Genomic DNA, 26,512 nt, shown 5'->3' with positions numbered 1-26,512 from the left:
ATGGGCAAAGGGCAACTTTCCAGCCTGTCAATATGGATGGAAAAGTACCCGTTTCTGTGTAGTATGGTGTAAATATATGGTTAACACAATTTTGTAAGCAAGGAACCAATTAGATGATTTAAGTGCACATCCAGATTCTATCGGAATCTTTTTGTCCGTCTTTTTAAACTAATTACAGAAATGATAATAAGGATTACAAATATCTAAGTTAGAAATACTAGAAGGTGGTCCTAAATGAGGACTAATAGTAATGGCAAACGTAAAAATGACAATGCACAAGTTTACCAAATCCGGGTAGGTGGGGGGGAGGAAGAATGGCATTTTGTCAGTGATACCATTGTTATATTTATAATGGAACAAGACAACATACTTTTATATAGATTCCTATTAACATATTACAACTTGCATAACATTTTACAACTCGGTAAAAATAATTTAACCGCCAACTTGTGCAGCTTTAGTACTGACTTCTTCTGCTCCGGCTAATCCTTCTCCGCATTCGAATCTGACAAAATCTTCAACACTTATTCCAGCTTCCGCTACGACCTCTGCGACTCTTCGGTCTGAGTCGAGGAGAAAAGTCTGTTTTAACATCACTGTTTCCTCGTCTTCTTCTTCGTCTCTTACAGTGATTTCTACCTCATGCTCAGTTTCATCAAATTCATCTGAAACTGGCTTCTTTTCTGGTTTAGGTTTGACTTTCAAGTCGTCTCCTGGCAAAGGATTGATTGTTCTTGGATTCATACCTGAAACACAAAAAAAAGATCTGAATAACATTAACAAAATACACCAAATTCATACAAACATGACACAAACTAGGAAACGTTTCAACAGATAAAACTAACACGATGCTGTTATGTAATAAATAGTAATGAACAAATTTAACCAATTTCAATAAAAAAAACTAGTTGCAATGCCCCAGTGCCATCACTAAATAATATAGGCCTATCAGTAGAGTTCATTCTGGGTCACTTCCTGGTCAGCTTAATAATTTTACACACAGGTATTTGGGCCAATGTGGACAGGAAAATGCAAGGTTAAAAACAAGATGCATTCTATATGTACATCTTGGGTTGAAAAGAGGCCGCTACCTTCCTTTTCCCATGACAAAAGTGAATAACTTATTTAATCTCTCCAACATAATTTCTGTTACAACTTATGCATGAATTGAGTGACCAAATCTGATTGCATGCTGTTGAGAATTTCGAGATATTAACAATGACTAAGGAGTACAAAATTTAAATACCAGTATGCTTTGTTGAATAGGTTCTAGCCTTAGCAAGCAAGTTTGACTCAAAGCCATCATTGCGGTCTACTCACACTTACAATAAAATATGGACTGACATGATTCATTACCAGCTTGACTTCCATCAATACACAGTACTCATCAATACCGAATTGGTAGATTTTTTTAAACCAAGAGCAAGAAGGCTTTGTTTGTAGCGGCAGATGTACCATAAAATATACAAAAGGTTTTTTAAGAGGTTTAACAAGAGAGAAAAGTAGTAGAGTAAATGATTTTGTATTTTGCTGACCTATAACGTGCTGACAGAGTTGTTTGGCAAGGCGAGACGTTGCCTCGTCGCCCTTGGCAGAGACGTACATCAGCACAGCGCCGTACTTGCCCATCTGTGTAGTCAAATTTGAAGCTCCGGGTGGTGTGGGATGTGTCAATGCCGCCAATCTCACGGCGTGATGCGCACTCACCATGGCTGCCCTGCGCAGCACCAACCGCTCCCCGACCATCGCAATTGTCTTCACCAGATGGTCCGATAGAGATTGTTGGTCATGCGCAAGCAATTTGCTAACATCTTCAGTTTCTAAGATCGTCTAAGGGGAAAAAAAATTCAAATGAATCATGCATACGGTAATTTATGTTATTAGATTGTGGTAATTTTATATCGGGAACAAATTTTCTTAAGGTCTAAGGATCTGCAATATGATCCTGTCCTCAGATGAGAAAGTACCAACAGTAGCAAGATAAATAATACAAACCCAGCCAAAGCTGAAAAACACAATTAGTACAATAAAGGTTAAACAAACATAATGGTCACATCTGCACAAGATAATACCTCAAGCATAGATTGATTTGTCATTGTTTATTCCTGCAACGATCCATTAAATCATATTTACTTACTAGGCCTAACAGCAAAAATAAAAGAAAAATTGATGTTGTTCAAAGGTTTAATGCGGACATTTTCCATCATGATGGTAAAAAACAATACACAACGTTTCGGGATCTGGAATCTGATCCCGTCCTCATGTGAAAAAAAAAAAAAAAAGAGGGTTCCCTACCCCCGCCGAAAAACGTCAGAAAACCGCTTCGCGCGGTATCATATAGCGATTCCAGTTTAAACATTTAAATTGTGAACCATACACCATTTTGTATATAAAGAGTGGTTCTACTAAGTTTGATTTTTTAAAAATGTCTATGCTTAAGCAATCAAGGGCAACGACTTGTCAAAGTTAGTGAACTTTACAGTTGAATAATAATATCCTTTTTGAAATTATCGATTTTTAATAAAGCAATATTAGTGCGAAATTTAACTAAAAATATCAATTCACTTTTAGTTTCAAGAAAAGATTATTTTTTGTATGTGCAAAATGAAACCGCGTAAAACCTTGCACGGCGAAAAGTGCTATGATTCTGACAGACTCTAGCGGCCTTTATCGAAACTACTCTCTCGCGGAGGGATACCAATTTTACACATTCTTCATTCATAATATTTCCCCCAAGATTTATCCATGACACATAATAATTATTATAAACCAGTTAAGAAGTATAAATAAATATAGCCAAGAACCTGTTGATAATATAAAAACGTTCAGCCACATAGGTTGTAGCATATTTGTTAAACCAAAACGTTTAAAATTAATATTTCATTTGAATAAATGAATCTTAGAACTGGAGCAAATAAGTTCCAAGATGTAGCGTTTTTCAACCTTGCCAAATGCAAAACCTGTGCGACACGCTGTGGTGTGATCCTAGGGCGGCAGGCGCGGCGCGGCTGAGGAATTCCCTAGAAATGAGTGAAGGGTTGTAAAACTTTGGGCATCCAAAGCATACAACACACAAAAGTATTGTAGTGTATTGTTTATTGGTTGTTTGCAATCGGTTTCTCTTTTCCACCTAGATAGATATTTCGGCATTAGTTGTTTGGACGGCAAACGAACAAACTTTGCTTAGAAAAGGTCGTATCAAGCTAGATTCGCTGCTGCAGTCGTGAGCCACAATAGCGGTACACCGCATTACAAGTTGCACAAAAGCTATGTATGAATGCAGCCCTGGAAAATATTCCAAGTCATATGAAATAAGGCGAAAAAAAATAATCAAACGTTCACAGTTGCGGTTGAAGACTCCAAAAAGTAGCACATAAGTGCACATCTACCAGGTGCAAGGCCAGCTCCACATAACAAAAAAGAATTGCTGCATGCTTGTTGTGTGGACACCAAAAGGAATGAAAACCCAACGGATTGATAAGGATGAAGAATTTTGGAAAACGAAGATGGAAGAAAAACTAACTAGGTACTACAAAAACTGTTTGTTGCCCGAGATAATAGATCTCCGAAAACCACGGAACATGCCAATCAGAAACCCCTTCTACATTGTTGAAGCTCAGAAGAAAAGAAAGCGATAAGATGATACAATGAGATACAATTTGAATATAGTAGTTTAGAGATATATTTGAAGATTTAGTATTTGTAAATCTTGTCTTGTAAATATTACTTATATTCACGATATTATTATTTTTCATTATTGCAATGATTGTCACGTATAATTGAAATTGCATTTTACCAATCAGTCATACATAATTTTCTCTTTACACTTTTAAATGTTCTTACGATTGCTATAACTTTTTTTGTGTTTTAAATAATATTTCTGTTATTATAATTAACATTTATAAAATATTAGTATTTTTAAGCAATATGTATAGGCCTATGATGTTTAGTTTTCTATTTGTTGTGTAATTTAGAGTGTGTTAGATAGCACGTGCATATTAGTTTTTTTTTTCAATTTGCTAACTATAATGTAACATTCTTTTAAATTATTTCAGAGATATCTACTGAGTATTTTTTATTATGAAATAAATAATTTTGTAAAGAATTTCATTGAATCAATTATATTCAATACCTATTATTTACAAGAGAAATAAATAAGTAAGCATATGAATTCCAAAAATTATAACTTGGGCTATAATCCCACAGTTGTTTTACAGCGGTGTCCTCTGACTGGAAGAGGCGCGCAACGGTCTTGAGTCTGTATGAACGGCGTGAATAGTTTCAGGGAGGTAGCCCGTTGTCGCCAGTCACCGAGGGTTGTAAAAGAGAGAGAGAGGGAACTAGGGGAGAAAGTGAAATTGAGTGCGCTGCTGGGCGAGTTTGCTAGGATGGGCCTACTTCCACTGCGGAGGCGTCCTGGCGGTGACACGACCAGCAGACAGCAATCCTAGGGATTATTTTGTTGTCTTGTAGTTCCAACTAAACTCACCAGGGTCGCAGAAAATTGAAAACAGTCCGAGGTAGGGAACCCCCTTAACTAACACATTACAGCTAACAATACACAAACGCCCAACCTAAGTTAGAATACACTACAGAGGGTAGCAGTCAAAAAATATGCACTGTATAGCAGTCAAGTCATGATACAACACATAAATAATAACCAATCACAAAACACTCTAGTCTATAAAAGGTGTAGTGTGAACAGCTCACACAATGGTTCGCAATGACTCCCCCCCCCCCCATAGTGCTACCCTCTGTAGTGTATTCCAACTTAGATTGGGCGTTTGTGTATTGTTACAGTAGTTGTAATGTGTTAGATAAGTTTTTTCACCTGAGGACGGGATCAGATTCCAGATCCCCAAACGTTGTGTCTAATAGCACCATTCGCAAATTGACAAACACATTAACATTAAAATATCCACCCCCCATAGTGCTACCCTCTGTAGTGTATGTAGCCTAGTGTATTGTGTATTGTTAGTTGTAATGAAGTGTTAGTTAAGTTTTTTCACCTGAGGACAGGATCAGATTCCAGATCCCAAAACGTTGTGTATTGTTTTTTACCATCGTGATGGAAAATGTCCGCATTAAAACTTTGAACAACAGTAACTTGAGTGTTGAAAATATCTTTTGACTAAAGAACTCTAGCCTTTGCAAAATTACTTTAAAAGGGCCAATGATTTTATTAATAGAAAACAAAAGCAAGTCAGCCAAGTTTTTATAGGTAACTGATTTAAACTTTGAATAAACATTTTAACATTAAAAAATATTGAGACTTTTTAAACACTCTTTTTAGCCATAGTTAGGCCTAATTATAAATTTGTCCATAACACTTGTACTATTGTAAAATAGAACAATACCATCAAGAATGTAGGCCTAAAAATTTATTTTATTTGGTAACAATAACAATGTGATAGAAACAGACAGGAGTTTTTAAGATCCAACCAAATATAGGCCTACAGGAGCTGAATGATGATATAAAACTTCAAAATGTGATCTGAAAATTATTTTCATTGTACCCTTTTGTAAGGCTTCGTTCAATATGTATATAACAATCATCTACTCAAGACATATTACACTTATTGAACTCTTACTTTGGATATGGATTTTGGAGATGGATTCTCTGTCTTAGTGTGTTGCAAACATGTTTTGGCTACTACATCGACGAGTTTCTGAAACTTGTCATTTTTGCTGACAAAGTCCGTTTCACAGTTGACTTCCACCATGGCAGCGTACTGTTTGTCCCAGGCTACCCCCACCAGACCTTGTGGTGTGTTGCGGTTTTCCATCTTCATGGCCTTCGACCAACCCAAAGCCTTTGCTTGGTCCTCGAGCCATTTTTCTGCCTGAAATTGCATAATTCATTATTTATATGAAGATATAGTTGTTCGAAAGTACTTCAAAGGTAGGTTGTTATGTTAGTCTTGGCTGAATACAAGTAAATGTGCTGCTGAGAGTAGAAAAAGAACCACTAATATTCTACTCCAGGTGACAAAATGAAAATGTTAAAGAGGGAAATGTTAGAAATAGTTTCTCACTCCGGGTAACTTTGGTCTAGTTAAGAGGTGAGCATTTCAAAATTCCCCGCAGGGAAGGGATGGTTTGGAGGTTTATTTTTCCACTTGAATCTCAGAGACTATATATGCCCTAACAATACTAGCATTTTTAGGTTATTAAATTTAATTCTGTTCAGTTTCCGCAAGTTTTATTCAATAGGCTATTTTTTGTAGTAGGCCTATATAATTTTTACGCTATCCACTAATAATAAAACATCTATGAATTAGGAAAAATACATTTTCCTTATATTTTAGGGAATGTCCCAATTGGGAAGTAGCTATTACCGTGTGGAACGGTACGACCTAGGCACGGAACAGATTTGCTTTTTAATTTTGATGTCCCCAGAGGCTAAAAACACTAGGCTAGTCATTTAACCTTATATATTTTTAAAACCATTTTAAAAAGCTTAAAAACAAATAATTTTGTATACTAATTGTTTTTGTACGGTTAGTATTGCGGTGGTTTGTATTGGTTAGGCTATGGGAAAAATAAAAATTGGAAATTAAAAAGTTCCCATGTTATTCATAAGGAAATTAAGTTATATATTAAGATTTGCTTGTTTAAAAGGATAATGTAGGCCTACAGTACATGGTGATCAAATTTGACAAATTTATTTTATCCCACCTTGTACTATTAACATTTGGTTGGAAAAACTTTTTATATTCTTTAACTTATAGCAGCAAACCTGAGTACTGTACCTACTCGTTAAATTTAATGTTTAAGTTAAAAGGAAAATAAATATCTCTTGGGTATGGAACTTTTTGTATGTACCGTATCTAATTAGACAAATTGAAATTCACAGTCTACAGGTTTGCTGCGGTGGGGGGGCATTTTACTTTAAATTAAATTAAAAAATCAAATCAAATCTCAAATTAAATTAAATCGAATCTCATCAAGGTTAAGTTACTAACCGAACTCCTTTTAAGTAAAAGAATGTTTTCTCATATTCTTGAACTCAGTTTTATGTTTAGAAATCAGCATCAGGAACCCAGTACAAACCTTTTCTAAATCGTTGTTATTTTCCTCCAATGCTTTCTTGCAATTTCCAAAAGGATATCCAGTCTTTTTTCTCAACTTTGCAAGGTTAGATTTACTTGCTGCCATTAAAACCCTGTTTGTGCTCAAGTGAACGAAACGAGCAAACTGTGTGGTGATCATGGTGGATCTGGAACAAGAAATTTTCAATCATTTTAACTTAGGTACTGAATATTTATCTTGTATTGATCACGTCCAAAAGCCCAAACACTATCGGTGCCTTCACAATGCCTTCTTGTGCTGCCGTAGGACTTTGAGGCAGTCAGGTGCCATAGCTGAAAACCATATGAATGTGGCTATAGACCAAAGAATGGGAAACTTATGTAGGATTTGGGCACGAGTTTGGTGAGTTGCCGAAGCAGGCTGTATCTCTATGAGCTGCAGACAAGCCAAATTTTCCTGGCTTTTGCAGCAAGTTGTTTATAAAATGTAAGATTTTGTGATTTTTCAAAAAAATAAAAAAAGGAAGATAATAAACCTCCCTAACATCTATCTGATGTCATCAACTTAATGTGGTCTCTCCAGATGAGTTTCTGAGTATAAACTTAATCTCACAAGTTTCAACTTCGACATGTTTTGAAAGAACCACTCGCTAGCAGCCACAAATAGACTAAGAGTTAGGATTCTTTCATCACTGCATTTGGGCATATCTGGGGTTTTTCCAATCACAACTAATTATTGCGTTAGGGTATATATCTTAGTCATTAATGAGTTATTCTATCATTGGCGAATCTCAACGCCCTAACCTAAGTTATATTAGGAAACTTATTTTTTAGCATACACCAACTGGAAATTTGGTTAGTAAGTTAACTTATGAAGATATTGTGGGTTGTATTTGAAATACTGTACTTATTGATTATGGACATGGCTATTATGACCAAAAAAGAACATATGCCTAGGCTAGGTAATATTACTCCTAAAACATCATGCACAGGCTTAAACATCTTTGACTATTTGCTACTCGAACAATGAATGAGTGTAGTAGTTGAATAAAAATATGTATCCTTTTACAAGATTTTGAACTTAACAAACTCACTCATATAATTACCTACCCCTTGTCAATTTAACCTAGAAAATCGGTTGACAAGTTTGAAGGATTCCAAATGCAATGCACTGCAGTGCAAGCAAATGCAGACGAACTCGATTACAAAAAAGCAATTCTCCAGTTCCAGTCCAGTGTCCACAACTACCAACTACACAACTACATCATATATATATATAACAAAGTCAAGTTAGTTACACCACTTTATAACTCAAGAACGGCTGGGCCGATTTTAATAATTTTTGATTCGTCTTTGTCTCGATTAACATAATAGGCATATTCAGTTTTGACGGCCACCTCTAACCACGGCCGCCTTTAACTACTGGCCGCGGCCTGGTAGAATTGGCAACGTCGCAAGTAGGGTTGTTTGGTGTCAGACGTCCCATAAGATAACATGACAGACAGGTGACATCCATCAGCTCATTTATTCGCACTTTATTGATTTAAATTTAAATCTATGATCATAAACTTATTGAAATATTGAAAATGAAAAAAGGCATAAAGAATTGAAAACTAAAACAATATGAATTGAAAATCTATATCTGTACAATTTAAGCGGAGTCAACATTTTCATAGTCCAGTAACCGGAAGTAACCAAGCATCCGTAAATAAACAAATACCTTTAGCTGGTAACAAACAAAACAGCTGTTACAACCCAGTAGACTTCCTCTTATCCGGACACCTTTTAACCGGACTACACTCGGCGGAAATGACATCTCTTTAACCGGACCATTTTTATCAGTGCATCAGTTACCGGACTAGATCGGCAGGAAGTGGCCGGTACCAACACGACTGTTCTCGTGGGAAAGATTTGAATTTGAGACCAGTGATCACGTGTCTAAATACAATGCTCTCCTAAATTTAAGTCAAATATTTGGGTTACATAACAAGTTTTTGGGGACGTCAGCTTAACCGGAAAAACCATTATCCGGACTGGCCTCGGTCCCGAGGATGTAAAAGCAATCCTAGTATATTTATTCTAGCGATGACCACAAGAAATTTTATCAACAAGTTGAATTTTGGCTCGGGATTATGTTCAAACACCTAAGAGCTTGCCAACAGAAAATGAAACGGAAAAAATCCATGTTAGAGGTGTAGTTTAGTCCGGTGGGACACACGGGAGGGACGATGGCTAACATAGTGTCAGCGTTCGCCGCTAGGACCGCTAAGTTGACCAATTTAAATTAAGTTAATTTTATAATTTTTTTAGTTATAAAATTAACTTTTCTATATATATAAAATCCAATGTATGTTTGTATGTTTGTATATTTGTATGTTTGTATATTTGTATGTTTGTCCTTTATGGACTCGAAAACCGCTCGACAGATTGTAATGAAACTTTCAGGCATTATTAAGCATTATTCAAGGATGGTTTGTGTGAAGTTTGGTGCAGACCCGTCAATAGGGCTCCGCCCCAGTGGCTCTGGAGTTTCCCATGTTAACCTTATGAGTACTCATATTTAAATGGAATTAACGAATCTTAACAGCTGGTGCAACTAAACAATTTGATTCTGTGATGTTCAATAGCATTAAAAAGTTAATAGGTTTACCAACAGGGTGCAGCACTATTATTTTTTTAAATTTATGACAACAGCTAATTTGCAACCAAAAGGTGAGTGAGCGTAGCGAACGAACTTCAACCTCGAGGCGAGTTAGCGTAGCGAACGAGCTAACCTGAAGGCAAGTGAGCGCAGCGAACGAGCTCCAATCTAAAGGTGAGTGAGCGTAGCGAACAAACTTCAACCATGACGTGATTGAACCATGCGAACGAGCTCATCTTGAATATGAAAATGAACGAGCATGTGACATAAAACCACAATAGGACAGGACGACGTCTGACGGGCCAGCTAGTTAATTATAAAATCAAACTGTAATAGCCCAACCTAACCAACCAAACTTGCTGATAATATAAAAAATATATAAGATAAAAATGAAATGAATGTTTACTTATAATTTTTAATTATAAAATCTATTTTAAAATGCTGTATTATAAAAAAAACTGTCATAACCTAGCCTAACCAACCAAACTTGCTGATAATATAAAAAAAAAAGATATAAGATACAAATCAAATAAAGCAAAAACTCTGACAAAAAGTTAATGTCCCCGACGGGTTTCGAACCCGAGACCTCCTATGAACTTGTCCAATGCGCTACCAACAATGCCACGAACGCCGCTGAAATCCGTCGTCTCGTTACGGTAATCGTGTCTTCTCAAGAGAAGGAGAAGACATTAGCATAGATAAAACATACTCCCTTACATTAGCCACTATAGAAATGACGTCACCACACCTTTAGCCATCGTCCCTCCCGTATGCCCATTCCTAGTCCAGTCCGGTCCAGTCTAGTAGTGTAGCATACAGGACTGTAGGAGAGTTTTTTTTTTTTTTTTGAGGTTGAGCAGATTGAGGTTATGTTTGCCTTCCATTCCATTTCCGACGCACGTAGATTAGCACGTGAGCACGTGTTTATGTAGCCGGATGGACGATAGTTTGTTGTTTGTTTTGAAATGAATTTGATATTTAAAGTTTAACAATTTATATTTAATTTGATTTATCATGGCATCATCAGGTAATTTATGATAAACTTGTATTATTAGCTTACTTTTGTTTGTATTTTAACATTATTAAATAAGTCCTATAAATACCCTCACCATTCACGGTGTGGTTCATCTTTGTACTTGCTATTGGAAATTGAATAAATTGTCGTATCGGGTACAGTTTTTTAACTGTGCTATGCTAATATCGATTGAAACTATGGAATTGAAAATATCGATATTTTTAACTAGGCTAACTTATATCACTTATAAAATTAAACTGTCATAACCTAACCTAACAACCAAACTTGCTGATAGGCCCATGATAAAATCGAATGAAGGTTTACTAATCGAATCGATAGTCTCAATGGCTGCACTTTACTTAAGGTCCTACACTCATTCGATTGACAATATTGATCGATAGGCCTATATCGATTAATCGATTGTTTCATTCGATATATCGTTTGGTTAGTTAGGTAATTTTAACCTAACCAAACGATATATCGAATGAAACAATCGAATAATCGATATTTTCATTAGAATGAGTGTGTTTCTTCTGTGTTCATCTGTTTTTATACCCTAGAAAAATGTGAATTAGCGACAGTTTTCTGAGTAACAGTACCTCATGTGTACCTATCTATAGGAACTTATTGAACATTATTGTGATCTCACACCTCCCCCACAAAACCCCTAACTTATGAATCAGTTGAAGCCCAAAGAGTATCATAGGACAGAGCTCGGCTCCGTGAGTTGCCAATGGTATTGTTGGTTTTGTTTGCTATGTATTTTAATTATTATTGAAGAGTTTTGTTGATTTCCATGTACATATTTATAAGTTTTTTTTTATATTTTTTAATACTTTCTCGTATTATATATGTAAAAAACATTGTTTGTCTAATGTTTCAAGACCCGGAAAAAAATCCTGTGCGTCAGCGATAGTGTTTTAAAATCAAAGACACCGACGAAGGGTTAAAATCATCCAAATCAGCTATGTGATTTTATATTTTTTTTAATGTGACACTTCGTTCTTGGCCGGTGAGCTGACTTTCACCTAGAGCCCGGCACCCCCCTCTATCGTTCCACTGTAGGGTAGTTCAGTTCAACACTACAAATTAATAATTATTTGTTCTTGGTGGTATTGGTTAGTATTGTTATATTTTTATATCGTATGGAACACAAAATTCATCCCATACATTATTATGGTTTGATTATTTGCTACAAAATTGTCTTTAAAATGGCTCATACAGCTACCAGATGCAGTTTTTGAAAAATATAACTATAAAATTAATAAATTTAACAGTAAATTTATATGACCAAACAATTTGTATAGCAGTTCAAAAAATCTTGTAAAATATTGCTCAGCTTATTGTTTGATACATGAAACAAATTTAACATGGAAATGAAGAGGATACAATCATTATTCATCATGTATTCACACATTTTTTAATAAATAACGGAATACTGAGATTATAAATTTATTAAGTTGAAAACTTTGATTTTTTGCTTAAAAACATCGATGTTTTTCGCATGAAAATATCAATGTTTTGAACCCACGGTTTTGCAACATCGATGGTGATAGTTCGATGTTGCTATCGATGGTAACATCGATGGGGATCTATCGATGTCCGAACACTAGTGCGTGGCACAACTTGGCAACGGTGGACAGTTTTCTGAAAGCTTATTGGATACCGCTTGCCCTCACCCCACCCGACTCGAACTGGTTCCGGTCCTATTCTGTAATCTATTCCACTATAGCTACAGCCATTTTTTATTAATTAATGGATGAGACTCGCATGGAGTACATGCTAATATCAAAACTTTTCTCCTTCAGTTTGCAATAGCCAGTACTATGCCAGTTAGTGAGTTTTGTGAGGTAAAAAATGCTATTATTTACAAAAGTATTCCTTTTCATTTAAGCTTGTCAGAAATCAGTAGTTGACTTCCGACTCATTCTGTTGGTGGCTCAGCTCAATAAGGTTCACGTAACCAAAACTGGCAACAACTATGCTTGGGAATGGGACGTCTACTTCTGTTAAAATGGTCAAAGAACCTGTATCAATATATGATGCCTGTTTTAACCATCCTAAACCCATAATTAAGTCTAAACCTAACGTTTAATCAAAAGAGAGGGAGAGTACTGTATCTGTTTCTTAAGTCAACAAATCTTGCAACATTTGAAAAATATAGGCCTAACTTAAAATAAATTTAGCTTACCGTGCGGTACTTTGTTCACCATCACAAACAACATGACACATTATGAACAGACCTATTAAAACAATAGGAATATGAACGACAGTGAATTCCATTAATAGCACTGGCCTTAGTTATGATGTGTATGTATAATTAATTACTGATAAGCAGTTTAATGGGAATATTAGTTTGGATCGTTTTCCCATTATGTATTGTGCTATTCAGTTCTTCCATTTTAACGTAAAGACATTTGTAAAATGCATTGCTTTAAAAACAATGCTACCAGTGTGCTAGATTGTCTTGAATGTGGTTGGTGTTCTCTGAATATACATCTTTTAAATTAAAACATAATACTGTTTAAATTAATCCGTCATTAGTTTTCTATCCATACATAAGATATAAAATAAGTTACAGTATACAGAACTTCCTTAAAACATTTCTTTATTTCTATGGTTGAAAAAAATCAAATTACTAAGCGATATTGAAACTTGATACGAATATTGTACAAGTTTTTAAAACAACAAGGAAACATAATTACAACAACCCAAATATAGAGCACCCCTAATAATCTATATGTAACTGTTTTTCTTTGTCTCCACTAATTTGAGAGAATGGCTGGGCGTAGAAACTCGGTAGATTTGTCTAAAGAAAGGTCTTGGTCTGTAGATGAGCCATCAGAAACAGAAATGAGGTAAATTCCCTCGGGCCCCAGTGGCCTTTAAAATCCCATTCCCATGTTATTCGTATGTTGGGAAAAAATTGTGTAATGCAGAAAGTTGCAAACATCACTTGAGTAGCTTGAGTTTATAAAAATACCAAATTTAATTTTAAGGCTATCAAAGAAACTCAGAACACTCAGCCCTCAACCGTCGACGTCAAGGCATCCAACTGAAATGGACATGCACTTGGATTTGGATTGTGACATTCCGGTTATTGCTCTTGAGCCAACAGATTCCCATGACGAAGAAAAAGTTTATTATGTTCCAATCGTGAAAAATAACCCTATGCCTCAAACTCCGAAAACGTTGAACGTCGCAACAAAAGCCTTACTGGAAAACGAGAGCGATCTAATAATCTTCACTTTTTCTAAGCTGGCGTTATTGAAACATAAAAGTAACCATCGATGTCGACGTGTTTCACCTAGAATATACTTAACTTATTAGTTATTAGGTATATTGTTCAACAAGCAATACTTGGTTTTTATTCCATTGTAGATATGGAACTAATATATTTTAGGTAGTTTTGAATAATGTTTATGATTTCGGTAACCCTCTCCTCCCTTATCTTTTATTTGCTCACCAATGTGATATAAAAGTTATCATCCCAATCATTGATTTTTTTATACTGATTGGGAGACAAATTTCTCCAGAACATTGTTTCATTGCATCCCACCTTAAATCAAGTCCAGAATTTGGGTGTACACAAAACTTTACCTAACTTTTTTTTTAAACGTAATGGGCAACAAAATACAACATTATTTATTTACTACCCCCTGCCTTTTTTTATCAAGTATTTTAAATTATATTTCACTTAAAATATTCAACATCGAGGGAGCTTTAAACCAAATAACTAGGCCTAAATATGTTCAACAACGAGCATCAATCGCTTGTTCAGTAAGAGTGATAATTTTTTCCTCTTGTAGAATCGAAATCCCCGAAGCGGAGTAAGTCTCTTGGAGATCTTCAAAAAGAGGGAGATTTCTCTGTGAAACCTTCAACTAAAGTTCCTAAACTTGACACGGAAAAGTGGCCACTTCTCCTTAAGGTAAGTTAATGATCTTAAATTAAGGTTCTTATCATGGGATGGTTGATAATTTGTTTTAGCGAATTTCCCTATAGGGAGGTAGCTATTACCGTAGGTGGCACGGTAAGACCTAGGTTCAGGACCGATTTACTTTCCAAATTTTTATATTTGTATGTATATACTAGCTGGCCCGACAGACGTCGTCCTGTCCTAATGTGGTTTTATGTCAATGCTCGTTCATTTTCAAGATGACCTTGTTCGCATGGCTCAATCACGTCCAGGTTGAAGTTTGTTTGCTACGCTTACTCACCTTTTGGTTGCAAATTAGCTGTTAAATAAAAAAAAATAATAGTGCTGCACCCTGTTGGTAAACCTATTAACTTTTTAATGCTATTGAACATCATGGAATCAAATTGTTTAGTTGAACCAGCTGTTACGATTCTTTAATTCCATTTAAATATAAGTACTCATAAGGTTAACTAAAAAGTTATTGATTAAAAGTTATAGCCATCATTGATCAGTGAATCACGTTTCTGGATTATGATCCCTTCTTAGTTGGGAAAACTCCTAAAACATGGCAATATTACTACACAAACAAGCAATACCAGGACACTCGATAGGCTAACTAATTTAAAAAGTTTATAGCAGTCAGAAAAAGAGATAACTTACGCCATCCAGATCTGTGGCGTGAAACAACTGCAATTATCCTCAGCACCAACCTTAACAAATCTGTAATTTTGTAGAACTTTGACAAACTCAATGTGCGCACCTACCACTACACGCCATTGCCCTTCGGCTCGTCTCCGCTACACAGAGATATCACTCAACATGTCAGATACGGCTGTATCAACCTGGACAAGCCATGCAACCCCAGCTCCCACGAGGTGGTGGCATGGATCAAACGCATCTTGAAAGTTGAGAAAACTGGCCACTCTGGAACTCTAGACCCCAAAGTGTCTGGTAAGTATGTGTGTGTGTGTGCGACGTGCGTGTGTGTAAACTGGTGAAAGTATGTTTCAGTAATAAGATTGTGGTCGACACTAGCGTAGTGTGGGCAGTCATGGAGATTTTTATTAGTTGTGATCGTAGTCAGTAACAGCAAAACTACACATCACACTACATTCTTTGCTCATCCTTTATTCAAATAGATTTAAATAGGACCAGTTGCATTTCTATCTTAATTTGGTAATTGCTAAAAAAGTTTATTTAAAATCATTAACTTCAAATCACAATTGGAAAGAAAATAGTGAATCCAGAGTTCTTAGATATTTTGAGAGCTCAAAATACATTGCTATGTCTGTTAACTTAAGAATTTGTATGATAACGTGTTTAGCTTTATACTGTATTTTTACGTTTTAAATGTATCAAGTGTATTTCAAACCCCTCCTTATATTTGTAACCCCAATTTGGGTTGTATTGGTAACTAGTCTAAATGAGAATATGATTTCTGTCCTTCATACTTGCATAAATGGCAATGTTAACACTGGAGAAAACCAACAGATGAGTCAGTAGCATGGCGGACTGTGAAACCAAGGCAGTGACGTTGTGGGTTCGCATCCGAGTGCATCCCTTAACATGTTACTGTTTGATGTGTTGTTGTGGAAGAGCTATTTCAAGGTTAAATGAGGCCACCAACCTCTTTTATTATAACATTACTAGTTAGGGATCCAGGCTACCCTAGCCCTTGGCAAAGTAGTAATCATCGCTAAGGACTATTAGTTTCAAAAGAATCCAGTGTTTATTATAATAATAATGAGGAATATTTGTAGCTTCAACTTTCCACTTGTCATTATTACATTTCTGTGTGATCTATAATAAATGTACAATTTAACCGAGCTTTGATATTGTTGCAGGGTGTCTGATCGTGTGTATTGATCGGACAACTCGACTGGCCAAATCACAGCAGTCAGCTGGTAAAGAGTACGTTGGTATTTTCAAACTGCATTCAGCTGTCGACAGTATTAGCAAGGTAATTAAAATCTGTTTCAATTATTTCTTGAACTTTATTTGTTTTATAATAAACCAGAAGTATTTGTATGTTATTTGTTTAACTTTTGGGTCTACCGGTATTGATTTTTGTGTTTTTGTTCTTTGAATTAGCCTATCGTACCTTTTTTTTAGATACATCAAGGTCTGGAGAAACTGAGAGGTGCGTTGTTCCAAAGACCTCCGTTGATATCAGCAGTCAAACGTCAACTGAGAGTTCGTACTTGCTACGAAAACAAACTTCTTGAATACGATGAAGACAACAACACTGGTAACTGATAAAGCGTTTTGTGATTGAGTAGCAAGCTAAATATCAAATATTTTTTGCAGGCTCTCCAAAGCTTGCGTACGCTCATTTTTGTGTTGTAACTTTTGTTATTTGGGTTGGTATCGATGCCTAAACCTTTGCTGTATAATAACTTCTCAATGCGTGATCAGATGAGGTTTGGGGAGTAAAGCCCACCAAAAGTCCTCACACGGAAAACTACATATTTTAGCCTATATTTTTCACTTGTCAAAGCAATTGTGACAATTCAGTATATTTTTACTGATATTTGTCCATAAAATAATTCAATTTTCACCATATGTTGCTGTATGTCAATATAATAATTCATCTCCCTTTTCCAAACCATGTTTAACCCTCCGAGTGTCCATAGTTTAGGCCTTAATGTCCGCCTATTTTTGGCGCATTTGCAAGGTTTTATTAAAACGGATCTGAGAAGCTTAAAACAATGTTAATTCTACTGTTCTATATACCATTTTGTTTGGAAAATCATGGGCTTCAATATCATACATAAAACATAAGGAATATTTGTTTCAAAAAAATTTTTTAAGAAAAAAGAAATATTTTGGAAAAATAGAAAAAAAATAAGTTCGTGCTCAATAAAATTGTATAAATTATAGGCCTATAAATATTTGAAAATAGCCACTTTGTTCTAAATTTTATGAGGATTACAAATATATAATAATATAAGGAAGTAGATTTGCAAATAAATAAGTTATGGGCAAAAAACAGATTTCAGTACATAGCGTTTAGCTAAGAATGCATAGCCTAACCATAGCTAGGAATCTGGCTGATAATTTACATCAATATCAGTACCTACTTCTTCAGGATCATCAACCAGCCCTTCAAAATCACTTAAATCTTCTTATAATGCACCACGTATATCACTACTTTTGATTTTTAACACTAAAACAATGATAAACACAATAAAACACATCAGTCATCGGTCCGAGGTTAACTAAGCTGTTTACAAATACGCACGTCAGCTGTCTGCTACAATATTTTCGGAACTAAAATGAATAGCGCTTAGAAACAGACCTCTGGAGAAAGCTTAGAATCTAACAAAAAGAACGATACCTAACTCGATCCAGTTCAATCCGATTCGGTCAGTCATAGAGCCTTCGCCGTAAACGATGTTCGTGTGTCGAAAAATCGACAAGTGACACTACACAAAGTGTGTCGTGAGTCAATTTTTCGACAAGTGACACTCGGAGGGTTAATAATTGTCCAAGCAGACCAATAGGTAATTAATTCAATATAATGTGATATAGAAAACTTTTAAATAACCTAATTATGTAAATAGAGGATAGCCTATAACCTTTTGTAACCAAATTGTTTCAAATTTAATATAATTTACTTAAATAACTTTTCCAAATTCAAAATTAGCTCTTTAGCAGATGTAAGTTTAGTATGTGTGTGAACAGTGACCTTCACAAGTCTACAGTGATATACAATAGTCAGCATTTACATGTGATTTCAGTGAAACAATGCCATAAAACCTTTCCCACTTCCAAGAATGCTGAAATACTCTTCTTTATTTTTTATATCCTATGTATGTAAAAACGATCTTGTTATTATACTTTAATACAGCAATTTTAAATGTAGGCCTAGATGTTATTAGCTTCGTAATTCTTTAGCGATTGTTAATTTTAATTAATAAATTTTATGTTAGCATTAATAACGCCTACGCATGAATTTCAGGTATCATATGGGTAAAAGTAGAGGCTGGGTCTTATGTGAGGACCATTTGTGTGCATCTCGGTCTGATCGTGGGTACAGGCGGCCAGATGTTGGAACTACGTAGGAATCGTTCTGGTAAGTCCAAACTGTACAGCGAGGCTTAAGATGTTGATTAGTTATTTACATAATTTTTACTGTAAATTTAATGAATCTGTTAAGCATGATATAAATTAGGCTAAGGTCTAAAATCATTCAATTTAATTTACCTGTCCGTGTGTGATCCTACTGTCATCTATGGCAACCGGTTTTGAAATAAAATCTCATCATCACTCTAAATCAAATGTCACGTCACTCAAGTTGGTGAACCCAACGGAAATGTGCATAGTCTGCAGGTTTGCTGCGGAGGAGGTATTTTGTCTTTTTTTCTGGAGCGCTTAAGCAACATAAAATAACCCATATCAGTGTCAGGTTTTTTTAATGTGCCTGATTATCAAATATCGGATAACAGATGTTTTACTGTAAGATTTAAGTATAAGAGTAGTCGTTATATTTTTTTGTCCCGCTAGGTACTATGTCAGAGGAAGATGGGCTGGCTACCATGCACGATGTGTTGGACGCCCAGTGGCTTTATGACAATCACAGGGACGAGTCATACCTGCGAAGGGTGGTGAGACCACTGGAGACACTGCTGGTCAGACACAAGAGACTTATCATGAAGGACAGTGCAGTGAGTGCCCTTAGACAATAGATAAATGATAATACCCTATAGGTCTACTTACAATGGTTTTATGCATAATCTAAACAGAATTTGCCTCACAGTGAGTATCTTAAAAACTGTCCAAAATCAGTTGGAGTCAGTAATGCAAAAACTACAAATCCATTCATACTTTTTATAAATTAGGCCTATCCATTCGTTGAGACAGCAACGCATACTTTATGGAGTATTTTAAGCCTAATGTGAATGTAAGGTATCTGTAGAATAAAGTTAGATGATCTGTGTTGCGTGTTGCTGACCGAGGCCAGGTGATTGTTTAGTGAGGATTTTATTATCAAGATTCAAGATTTATTTCGGCCATTAAGTTATTTACAATAGGCTTTGTCTTACATAAAATACTGAACTAAAAATAATATTTCAGTCTTTTCCTGAAAGAATAAAACATATAAAAAAATCCACTGCAAACCAAACAACAGCACTTCTGTCAAAAACTTCACACCATGCAAAATATAATTGTCAAACAAACATACCTTTCAGTAATTAATGATCAAGTACAGCTGGGCCAAATTTTGAACTATTGCATGCCTACTGATTGTATTGTACTGACTGACTTCTGTAATATGGTATAGCAAAAAATTATTTTTACACAAGAAAGGAGAAAACACCTTTTTTCAAAATATGACTGAAAAGCATAAATTTATGGCAGTTTGATATACATTTTTTTTTGTATTCCAGGTTAATGCTATTTGTTACGGTGCTAAAATTATGATTCCTGGTATCTTGCGTTATGAGGACGGCATTGAACTGAACGAGGAGATTGTTATAGTCACAACCAAAGGGGAAGCCATTGCTTTAGGTAAGTGGTAAAAAGGTGTAAGAATAATATTTTTTTTTGTAAATAGAATCATTATGTTGTTGGTCAAGCTTAAAATAAAATGATTATTATAGGCCTACCCAAAGAATGTAGATAAAATTATTAATATACATAATGAATATGATTATTCAACAAGGTCATAAATGAAATTTCATCCAAGTAAGAAAATCAAATTAAGATCAAAGAAGATTCCAGATCCATCAAAATAACAGTACAAAGTTTAATCATTTAAAGCATTTAGTTTTTTCCTATTCCATTTCAGCGTAATAAAACATTATTGTACTGGTATGTAAAACAAAGAGTGTTATTCAAGTGATGTCGAAGTTTTCAATCTACAATTGCATGCATATGTCTGTGAATTTTGTCAGCATATTTATTGTGCTTGAAGTGTACACTCTGATAACAGCTGTTTGCCATTTCCCACTTGTCTGCTGCAGGTATTGCATTGATGACTACCGCCACAATAGCCAGCTGTGATCACGGCGTTGCTGCAAAGCTCAAGCGAGTCATCATGGATCGTGATATTTATCCCAGGAAATGGGGCCTGGGCGCAAAGGTATAGATGAGTTTATTCTATACCTTGTACCTCCGCCTACAAAATCATGGCTAGACAGTCTTGCTGAACTCGGCAGCTGTTAATTTTAAGTTTTATACGAAGCACACTTAGGCTAAATACATCATTAAAAACTAAGTACCCTTTTAAAACTCATTTTGTTATATATCGACTAGTTTCGACATTGATGCCATAGTCGTTTTGTTTCTATCTTAACAAATACAATAAACATCATGATTTTTAAATAAATAAATAAAAATCATCTGACTTTATAGATTTTGATGAATTTAGATTTCTTCCATTTTAAATGGTGTGTATAATAACTTTCTTTCTTAATTTAACTGAAGCACACTTAATGTTAATAAAACTAAAACTATACAGTAGTTAGTAAAAAATTTGAACAAAACAATAAAAATCTGAAACCTCAAAATTCTAAATGTTTTTGTCAACTTTGATTATTTGGATTGTACTTTCGGATTAATTATTTGGCTGGCAGAAAACTGAAAACCATCCAGTTTTTTTTTCAATAATAAGGTTTCAGTGGTTAGTTACTGTAATTAGTGTATGTAGTTTTTTTATAGTACATGCACATTTCATGTATTATGTATTTGTTCACATTTCATGATGGAAAGTAATCAAAAATATATATTTAATTAATTACAGAAAGTTTGTTTTTTCAGTCAAGCTTTCCAATATGATCCTGATAAATCGTATGGCTAAAGGCTTGACCAGCATTTCAAGGATAAGCTCATGAATCTAAACAAATTGATAATGCAAACTAAATCCAGTCCCAGTTGGTTGGGATTTTTGACTCTACTGTAATAATTATATTACTCACCATCTAACTTAATATTAAGTTTAGGAAATATTTTTAATGGGGTGTTTATTTAACTGAGTAATATCATGACACAATAGTTAAAAGACCAATGTCAGGAACATGTGGTATTGCAAGATAAATGTTTGCTATCTTCTGTCTAACATGTTCTGTGTACCAGCCACCACACTCCTCTTTCTGAAGGGGTTTCTATTAAGATCTAATATTTACCTAATTAGGAAATTGTCCATCCTGGAAAAAGGAAAAAAAAATCACTGTATAATATAAACGAAAATAAAAATATTATTCTACACCTTAGCAACAAGTTGAATTGTTGTGTAACTAAATAAGAAATCACATCAATTTGTCTTGCAACGCCTCACATTCATTGTCTTAGAAGATCAATGAATATTATTGTAAATTGCGTGTCTTGTTAAGTTACTATACCTCACCTCTTAGCTTTAAAATGTTTAAACATTTTTGGTTTATTATCACATTAACAATTTGTATCTTTGCCAGCTTTGTTATACCGATTAATCAAAAACATACAACCAAATACCTAACCGTCACATCCCGTTGTTTGCAGGCTTTCAAAAAGAAACAGTTAATAGCTGAAGGTAAACTGGACAAGTACGGCAAACCCAATGAGAACACACCCTCAGACTGGCTGGAGCAATCAACTACAGCTCAGTAAGTGGCTTAACTTACTTGTTTACTCTTCTTAGGTTTATAACTTAATTGAACCCTAGGACTGACGCTTATTATGCAATGAAAATGATCCAGAAGCGTAATAATTATTAGTTTATTTTTTTATTTATAAATTTTATATTTATTAGTTGCAGTAAGTAGCTAAGCAAATGTTAGTGTGTAATGGATAAATCGGTAATATACTGTGTTTGTTTCCATAGGAAAAGTGACAATGGTGCAGTCCGGGTAAAACAAGAAATTCCTGATGACGACCCTTCAACTCCCGCCGGTGATCAAAGAAAGGTAAATAAGATTAACAATTAAATTTTGATCAACCCAAAATAACACAAATGTCTTGTACAGTTTACCTAAGACCAGGTAGTCCAATTATCTGGACCGTTTCATAAAAGGTGACAGGTATATTAGACATCAACATTTCTACCAATTAGTGTTTCATAAAGGTTTTATAATCTATCTAAAAAAATGTTTACACATATGCCAACGGCTGGACAAATTTGTCAGATTTGTGTTTCATAAAACTTGTATTCGCTATTATTGTGACAGGTGAATTTTGAAAACTTGTCGAGAAATATGTTGACAATTATCAAAATTTAAATTTATTTTACAATACGACTTTTTTGTAAAATTGTCGGGATAAAATTGACAAAGAATTCTGTGTGTGTCAAGCCATTAGTACCATAGACAAAAAGAATTAATTATAGACCGTCAGCCGTGCTGTGGCCGTGGCGCACACCGCTGGGAGCGCCATGTAGTTACGGCGTACGTGCTACGTAACTACACGGCACTTCCAGCAGTGTGCACCAGAACCCATGGTAACCGCAGCACGCCTGACAGTCTATTAGCGAATTTCCCATATAGGGAATAAGCTATTACCGTAGTACTCTGGTAAGACCTCAAGCAGACCCCTATATCATTTACAAAATAATTAATTGTTTTTGACAAATTTGTTGTATTGTCGAAATTGCATGCCTATCACCTTTTATGAAACAGGGCCCTGGGTCAATCCTCATTTTGATTGATACCATGCCCAGTTAATCTGCCGACCTCTGAATAATCAAAGTTCTACCATAAGGACATTTTCTAGGCTACCCAATAGTTTCAAATAAATGTGATGTGTTAAGACTTAAAATCGTATCTTGTTCACAGAGAAAACTAAGTACGACACCAGGGATGAGCGAGGACCAAGATGCCTCACCCACCCAAGTGGCGACTGAAAAGAAAAAGAAGAAGAAGAAGAAAAAGAAACATGATGAGGAAGCACCTGAAGACACGTCCGCTGTCAGTATAAAGGAAGAGCCTGCAGAGTACAATGAAGAAAGCTTCGTGGAAGGGAATGGGGTAAGTAGGGTTTCAGTTTTGATTGTGTTATTTACTGAAGATGAAGTAACATGCAAAGGACAAAAAAATACTTTCCAAATTCGGCATAGAAACTCATCTTTAACAAATCCTTTATTTCAACAGGTAAAGTTAGGGCCAAATGGGCCTTACTACATCTGTAGATTATTGTTGTTTCTCAGGAACGCAATGGCATTGTTTTTTTGCCACCGATAACAGGTTGACTAGTACCGTTATTTTAGCAACGTAGAGTGAGTCCGAGAGTCTGTTTTCTAAAGATAATGTATCTTAGTGTGTTAGACGTTATTAGATCAGTTCTCAATGTTTTTGTCTAACATATTTTAAACAGAATTTTGCTATTGCAACACCAAAGTTAACAAGTTGAAATTAGTATTTAAATATCTCAATTCCTTAATAATAAAATACTTTCGCCTCAGCAAACCTATATTCGTTTTCTCCAATTGCTATAATTACGGGTGTCTTTCAGCCTTTTAATTCTGTGGTATAAAGTCCCATGCAAAACCTAAAATTTCTCTGCAACATAGCCAAAAACTGATGTAAACGACATTCCTTTGTTAACCTATTAACACCGAGTCATGAGTGTTGCACGTCGCTGCATTTTGAGGTGAAGTAGTCAACTGCTAACCCACTGGCGCTAAGTAATTCGTCAAATCTAGTATGCAGGCGCTAGTTAGTGGTACTTGTCCTGGTCGACTGAGGCTCAGTTATCTACAGCATCACACTGATGAGTGTGGCCTTGAGGTCATTCTACATGCATGGGTTCGAATCCCGTGTATATGGAATTTGTATTAAGCTTACTTAGGTGAGGCTTAGCTGGTGGGGACGGGTCCACCTTAAATAAACGGTGCTCGGCTTGGATAGGCAAAAGTGAGTTTAACACATTCAATGCTAAAAAATAAGTGCATACGGTCTTTTATGGCAGAGCCACCATGGTTTTTTATCTCCTAAACTAAACTGATAGCATTGACTTTACACACAGAATAGACTTCCGATGTAATGTACAAATTTGAAGCAAAAAAATGTGGTGTAATCTGTTGAGATGGTCTACCAACTAATGACAACATTCTGTGTTAAGTGATAAATCAGTCAGCTGTTTAGTATGATACTGCATCGGTTTTAATTAATATTTAACCCATTCTGTTTGCTAGTAAACTCTGGCGAGATGGTCCTGAACATCATCTATTTTGTAGGCTTCAAATTTTTATATCACATGGGAAGTCTATTCTGTGTATAGGCAATGCTGATAATAAACTCATATGCCGTTACACATGTGAAAAAGATAAAGGTGAAAACTGGTGGCACTCACAATAGCAACTACCCTTATCAATGAGTGAGCTTTGCAGAGAGCCAACGGCATCGCTGGTGGAGCCATAAAGTTGGTGTGCACGGTTATTCTGTTAATATGGATTGCAAACAATGCATGTTTTTTGTTTACATCTGCATAGAAGAGGACACTTCTTTCTTTATTTTTTAGTTTTGTTTATAAAGCAACATAGGCCCCTCCTAACCTAAAGAAATTAATTTATAGAGAAATAAAAATACATTCAAAAGGTTAAAATTTGTATGGTAATACACTTAAAATGGCCATGACAGTAAATAATTTGCTTTACCTATTAATGATCCCATGTTCAAACGTTAACTTGTGAATCTCTGTAGTTTAACTTTAACACAATTCCGTTATCACTCAGCAATATTTTGTCAAATGCGTACTCAAGATTAAAGGTTATAAATGTTGTATTAGATTAGTTCTTTGTTAAACAACCACATACACAGTTGACTGATGCATTTTGTTCCAGGAGCCGGTAAAAGAAAAGAAGAAGAAGAAGAAGAAAGACAAACATAAGGAAAAAGAACAGGACGAGAGCTAGATATTTTGCTACTTTTGTTAAGCATATACTATTTCCATTTTGTTAAGATAACTAAAACGGTTACTTCTTATTTTGATCTATAATTTTTAGCTAGGTGAATAAACGAGTATAATTTTATGTTACATAATTGATTTTCGGACATTGTGTTGCAATTTGGTGGACATTTTTTATCAGTAAGTTTATGTGACATCACTGAGATCCCTTATATTCATAAGCTAAAATAATCTTTAAATCATTACGTTACAAAATATCATTGTATATTAAATTGTTATAGTTAATACAAAAATCTACCTTTACAAAGTTTTAAACACAGTGCTAGATTAAAAATAAAGTTTACCAAATATTGTTTAGTTTTATCAACAATTTTAAAAATGTACATCAAATAATGAGTTATGGTACTAAAAATTAAATAGATTAATATTTTGTAATAAATGGTCGTTCCGTCTGAAACTCAACGCAAAATGTTTCTATGTTTTGAAATCAAATATTTTGATTTATTATGTAAGGTTATTTTACTTTTGACTTCTTTTTAATAAAGAAGTAACCCTTGAAACAAGATTTTAATTTCCCTAAACCCTTATTTTATATAAGTTTGGTTTGTTTCTAAGATAATACCTGGAAACCGAGCTTTGCCTGGGTAAAATCTTTTTTTTTAATTTTTTATTCTCTTTCTAGGATACTAGACAAGAGTCCGGGATTGTTTTTCACATTACTTCAGGTTAGACCTAGGAACTTGCGATTAATTAAATCCGTTACGTAAGGAAAAACGGTTTTAATCCAACTTGGTTTGGATTTGCTTTTGAAACGTGATCGGAAATGATTGTGGTATTTGTATGTAAACAACATTCAATGTAAACATATCAGTGACAGCAAGAGAAAAATAATCTTGATCCGAACAGCTGTTCGCTATTTTGTAGATAATTATGTGATAAACATTGGGAGAAAACTTGACAAAGATTGCACAAAATTGGGTTTTTCAAATGTCCGTAAGTTTATTTACAAAGTAGTGAGGCCATATTTTAATAGCTAAAGACACTCTCGCCAATCCAGTGAATATATTAAAATGATTTGGATCTTG

At 35.0% G+C, this 26,512-nt stretch overlaps 2 protein-coding genes across 3 annotated transcripts; one reads left to right on the top strand and one right to left on the bottom strand.

Moving 5' to 3' along the window:
- Positions 1–320: 320 nt before the first annotated feature.
- Positions 321–12,986, bottom strand: LOC129000746 (elongation factor Ts, mitochondrial). Of its 2 annotated transcripts, none has more exons than XM_054427727.1 (5): positions 12,879–12,986; positions 7,054–7,219; positions 5,592–5,843; positions 1,536–1,830; positions 321–746 (listed from the first exon to the last, which is right to left on the bottom strand). In XM_054427727.1, the coding sequence occupies exons 1-5, from the start codon at positions 12,968–12,970 to the stop codon at positions 436–438; spliced, it is 1,116 nt and encodes a 371-aa protein (XP_054283702.1). In that variant the 5' UTR covers positions 12,971–12,986; the 3' UTR covers positions 321–435. The 2 variants fall into 2 exon arrangements, with proteins under 2 accessions (XP_054283702.1, XP_054283703.1); XM_054427728.1 differs by lacking the exon at positions 12,879–12,986 and adding an exon at positions 8,142–8,221.
- On the top strand, positions 10,572–25,917 carry LOC129000745 (H/ACA ribonucleoprotein complex subunit 4). The gene is made up of 13 exons (XM_054427725.1): positions 10,572–10,699; positions 14,497–14,618; positions 15,341–15,557; positions 16,451–16,566; positions 16,719–16,854; positions 18,568–18,681; positions 19,113–19,273; positions 19,997–20,117; positions 20,573–20,691; positions 22,089–22,192; positions 22,411–22,492; positions 23,357–23,548; positions 25,363–25,917. Exons 1-13 carry the CDS (start codon positions 10,687–10,689, stop codon positions 25,432–25,434), a joined length of 1,569 nt encoding a protein of 522 aa, XP_054283700.1. The 5' UTR covers positions 10,572–10,686; the 3' UTR covers positions 25,435–25,917.
- Positions 25,918–26,512: the final 595 nt, after the last annotated feature.

The sequence above is a fragment of the Macrosteles quadrilineatus genome, unplaced genomic scaffold (assembly GCF_028750875.1).
Source record: "Macrosteles quadrilineatus isolate MER2022 unplaced genomic scaffold, UCM_ALF_1.0 Scaffold_8__2_contigs__length_117827958, whole genome shotgun sequence".
Lineage (NCBI taxonomy): Eukaryota > Metazoa > Arthropoda > Insecta > Hemiptera > Cicadellidae > Macrosteles > Macrosteles quadrilineatus.
The sequence above is the reverse complement of the archived record's forward strand: the minus strand, read 5'-3'. Positions and strand labels throughout refer to the sequence as shown.

Excerpts from the sequence above, each read along its gene's own strand:
- LOC129000745 (XM_054427725.1), top strand. Across the intron at positions 20,692-22,088 it reads AATGGGGCCTGGGCGCAAAG|GCTTTCAAAAAGAAACAGTT; the intron begins GTATAGATGAGT and ends CGTTGTTTGCAG. Across the intron at positions 22,193-22,410 it reads GAGCAATCAACTACAGCTCA|GAAAAGTGACAATGGTGCAG; the intron begins GTAAGTGGCTTA and ends TTGTTTCCATAG.
- LOC129000746 (XM_054427727.1), bottom strand. The coding sequence starts at position 12,970 with ATGGAATTCACTGTCGTTCATATTCCTATTGTTTTAATAGGTCTGTTC. Across the intron at positions 1,831-5,591 it reads CTCCAAAATCCATATCCAAA|ACGATCTTAGAAACTGAAGA; the intron begins GTAAGAGTTCAA and ends TTTTCCCCTTAG. Across the intron at positions 747-1,535 it reads ACTCTGTCAGCACGTTATAG|GTATGAATCCAAGAACAATC; the intron begins GTCAGCAAAATA and ends TTTGTGTTTCAG.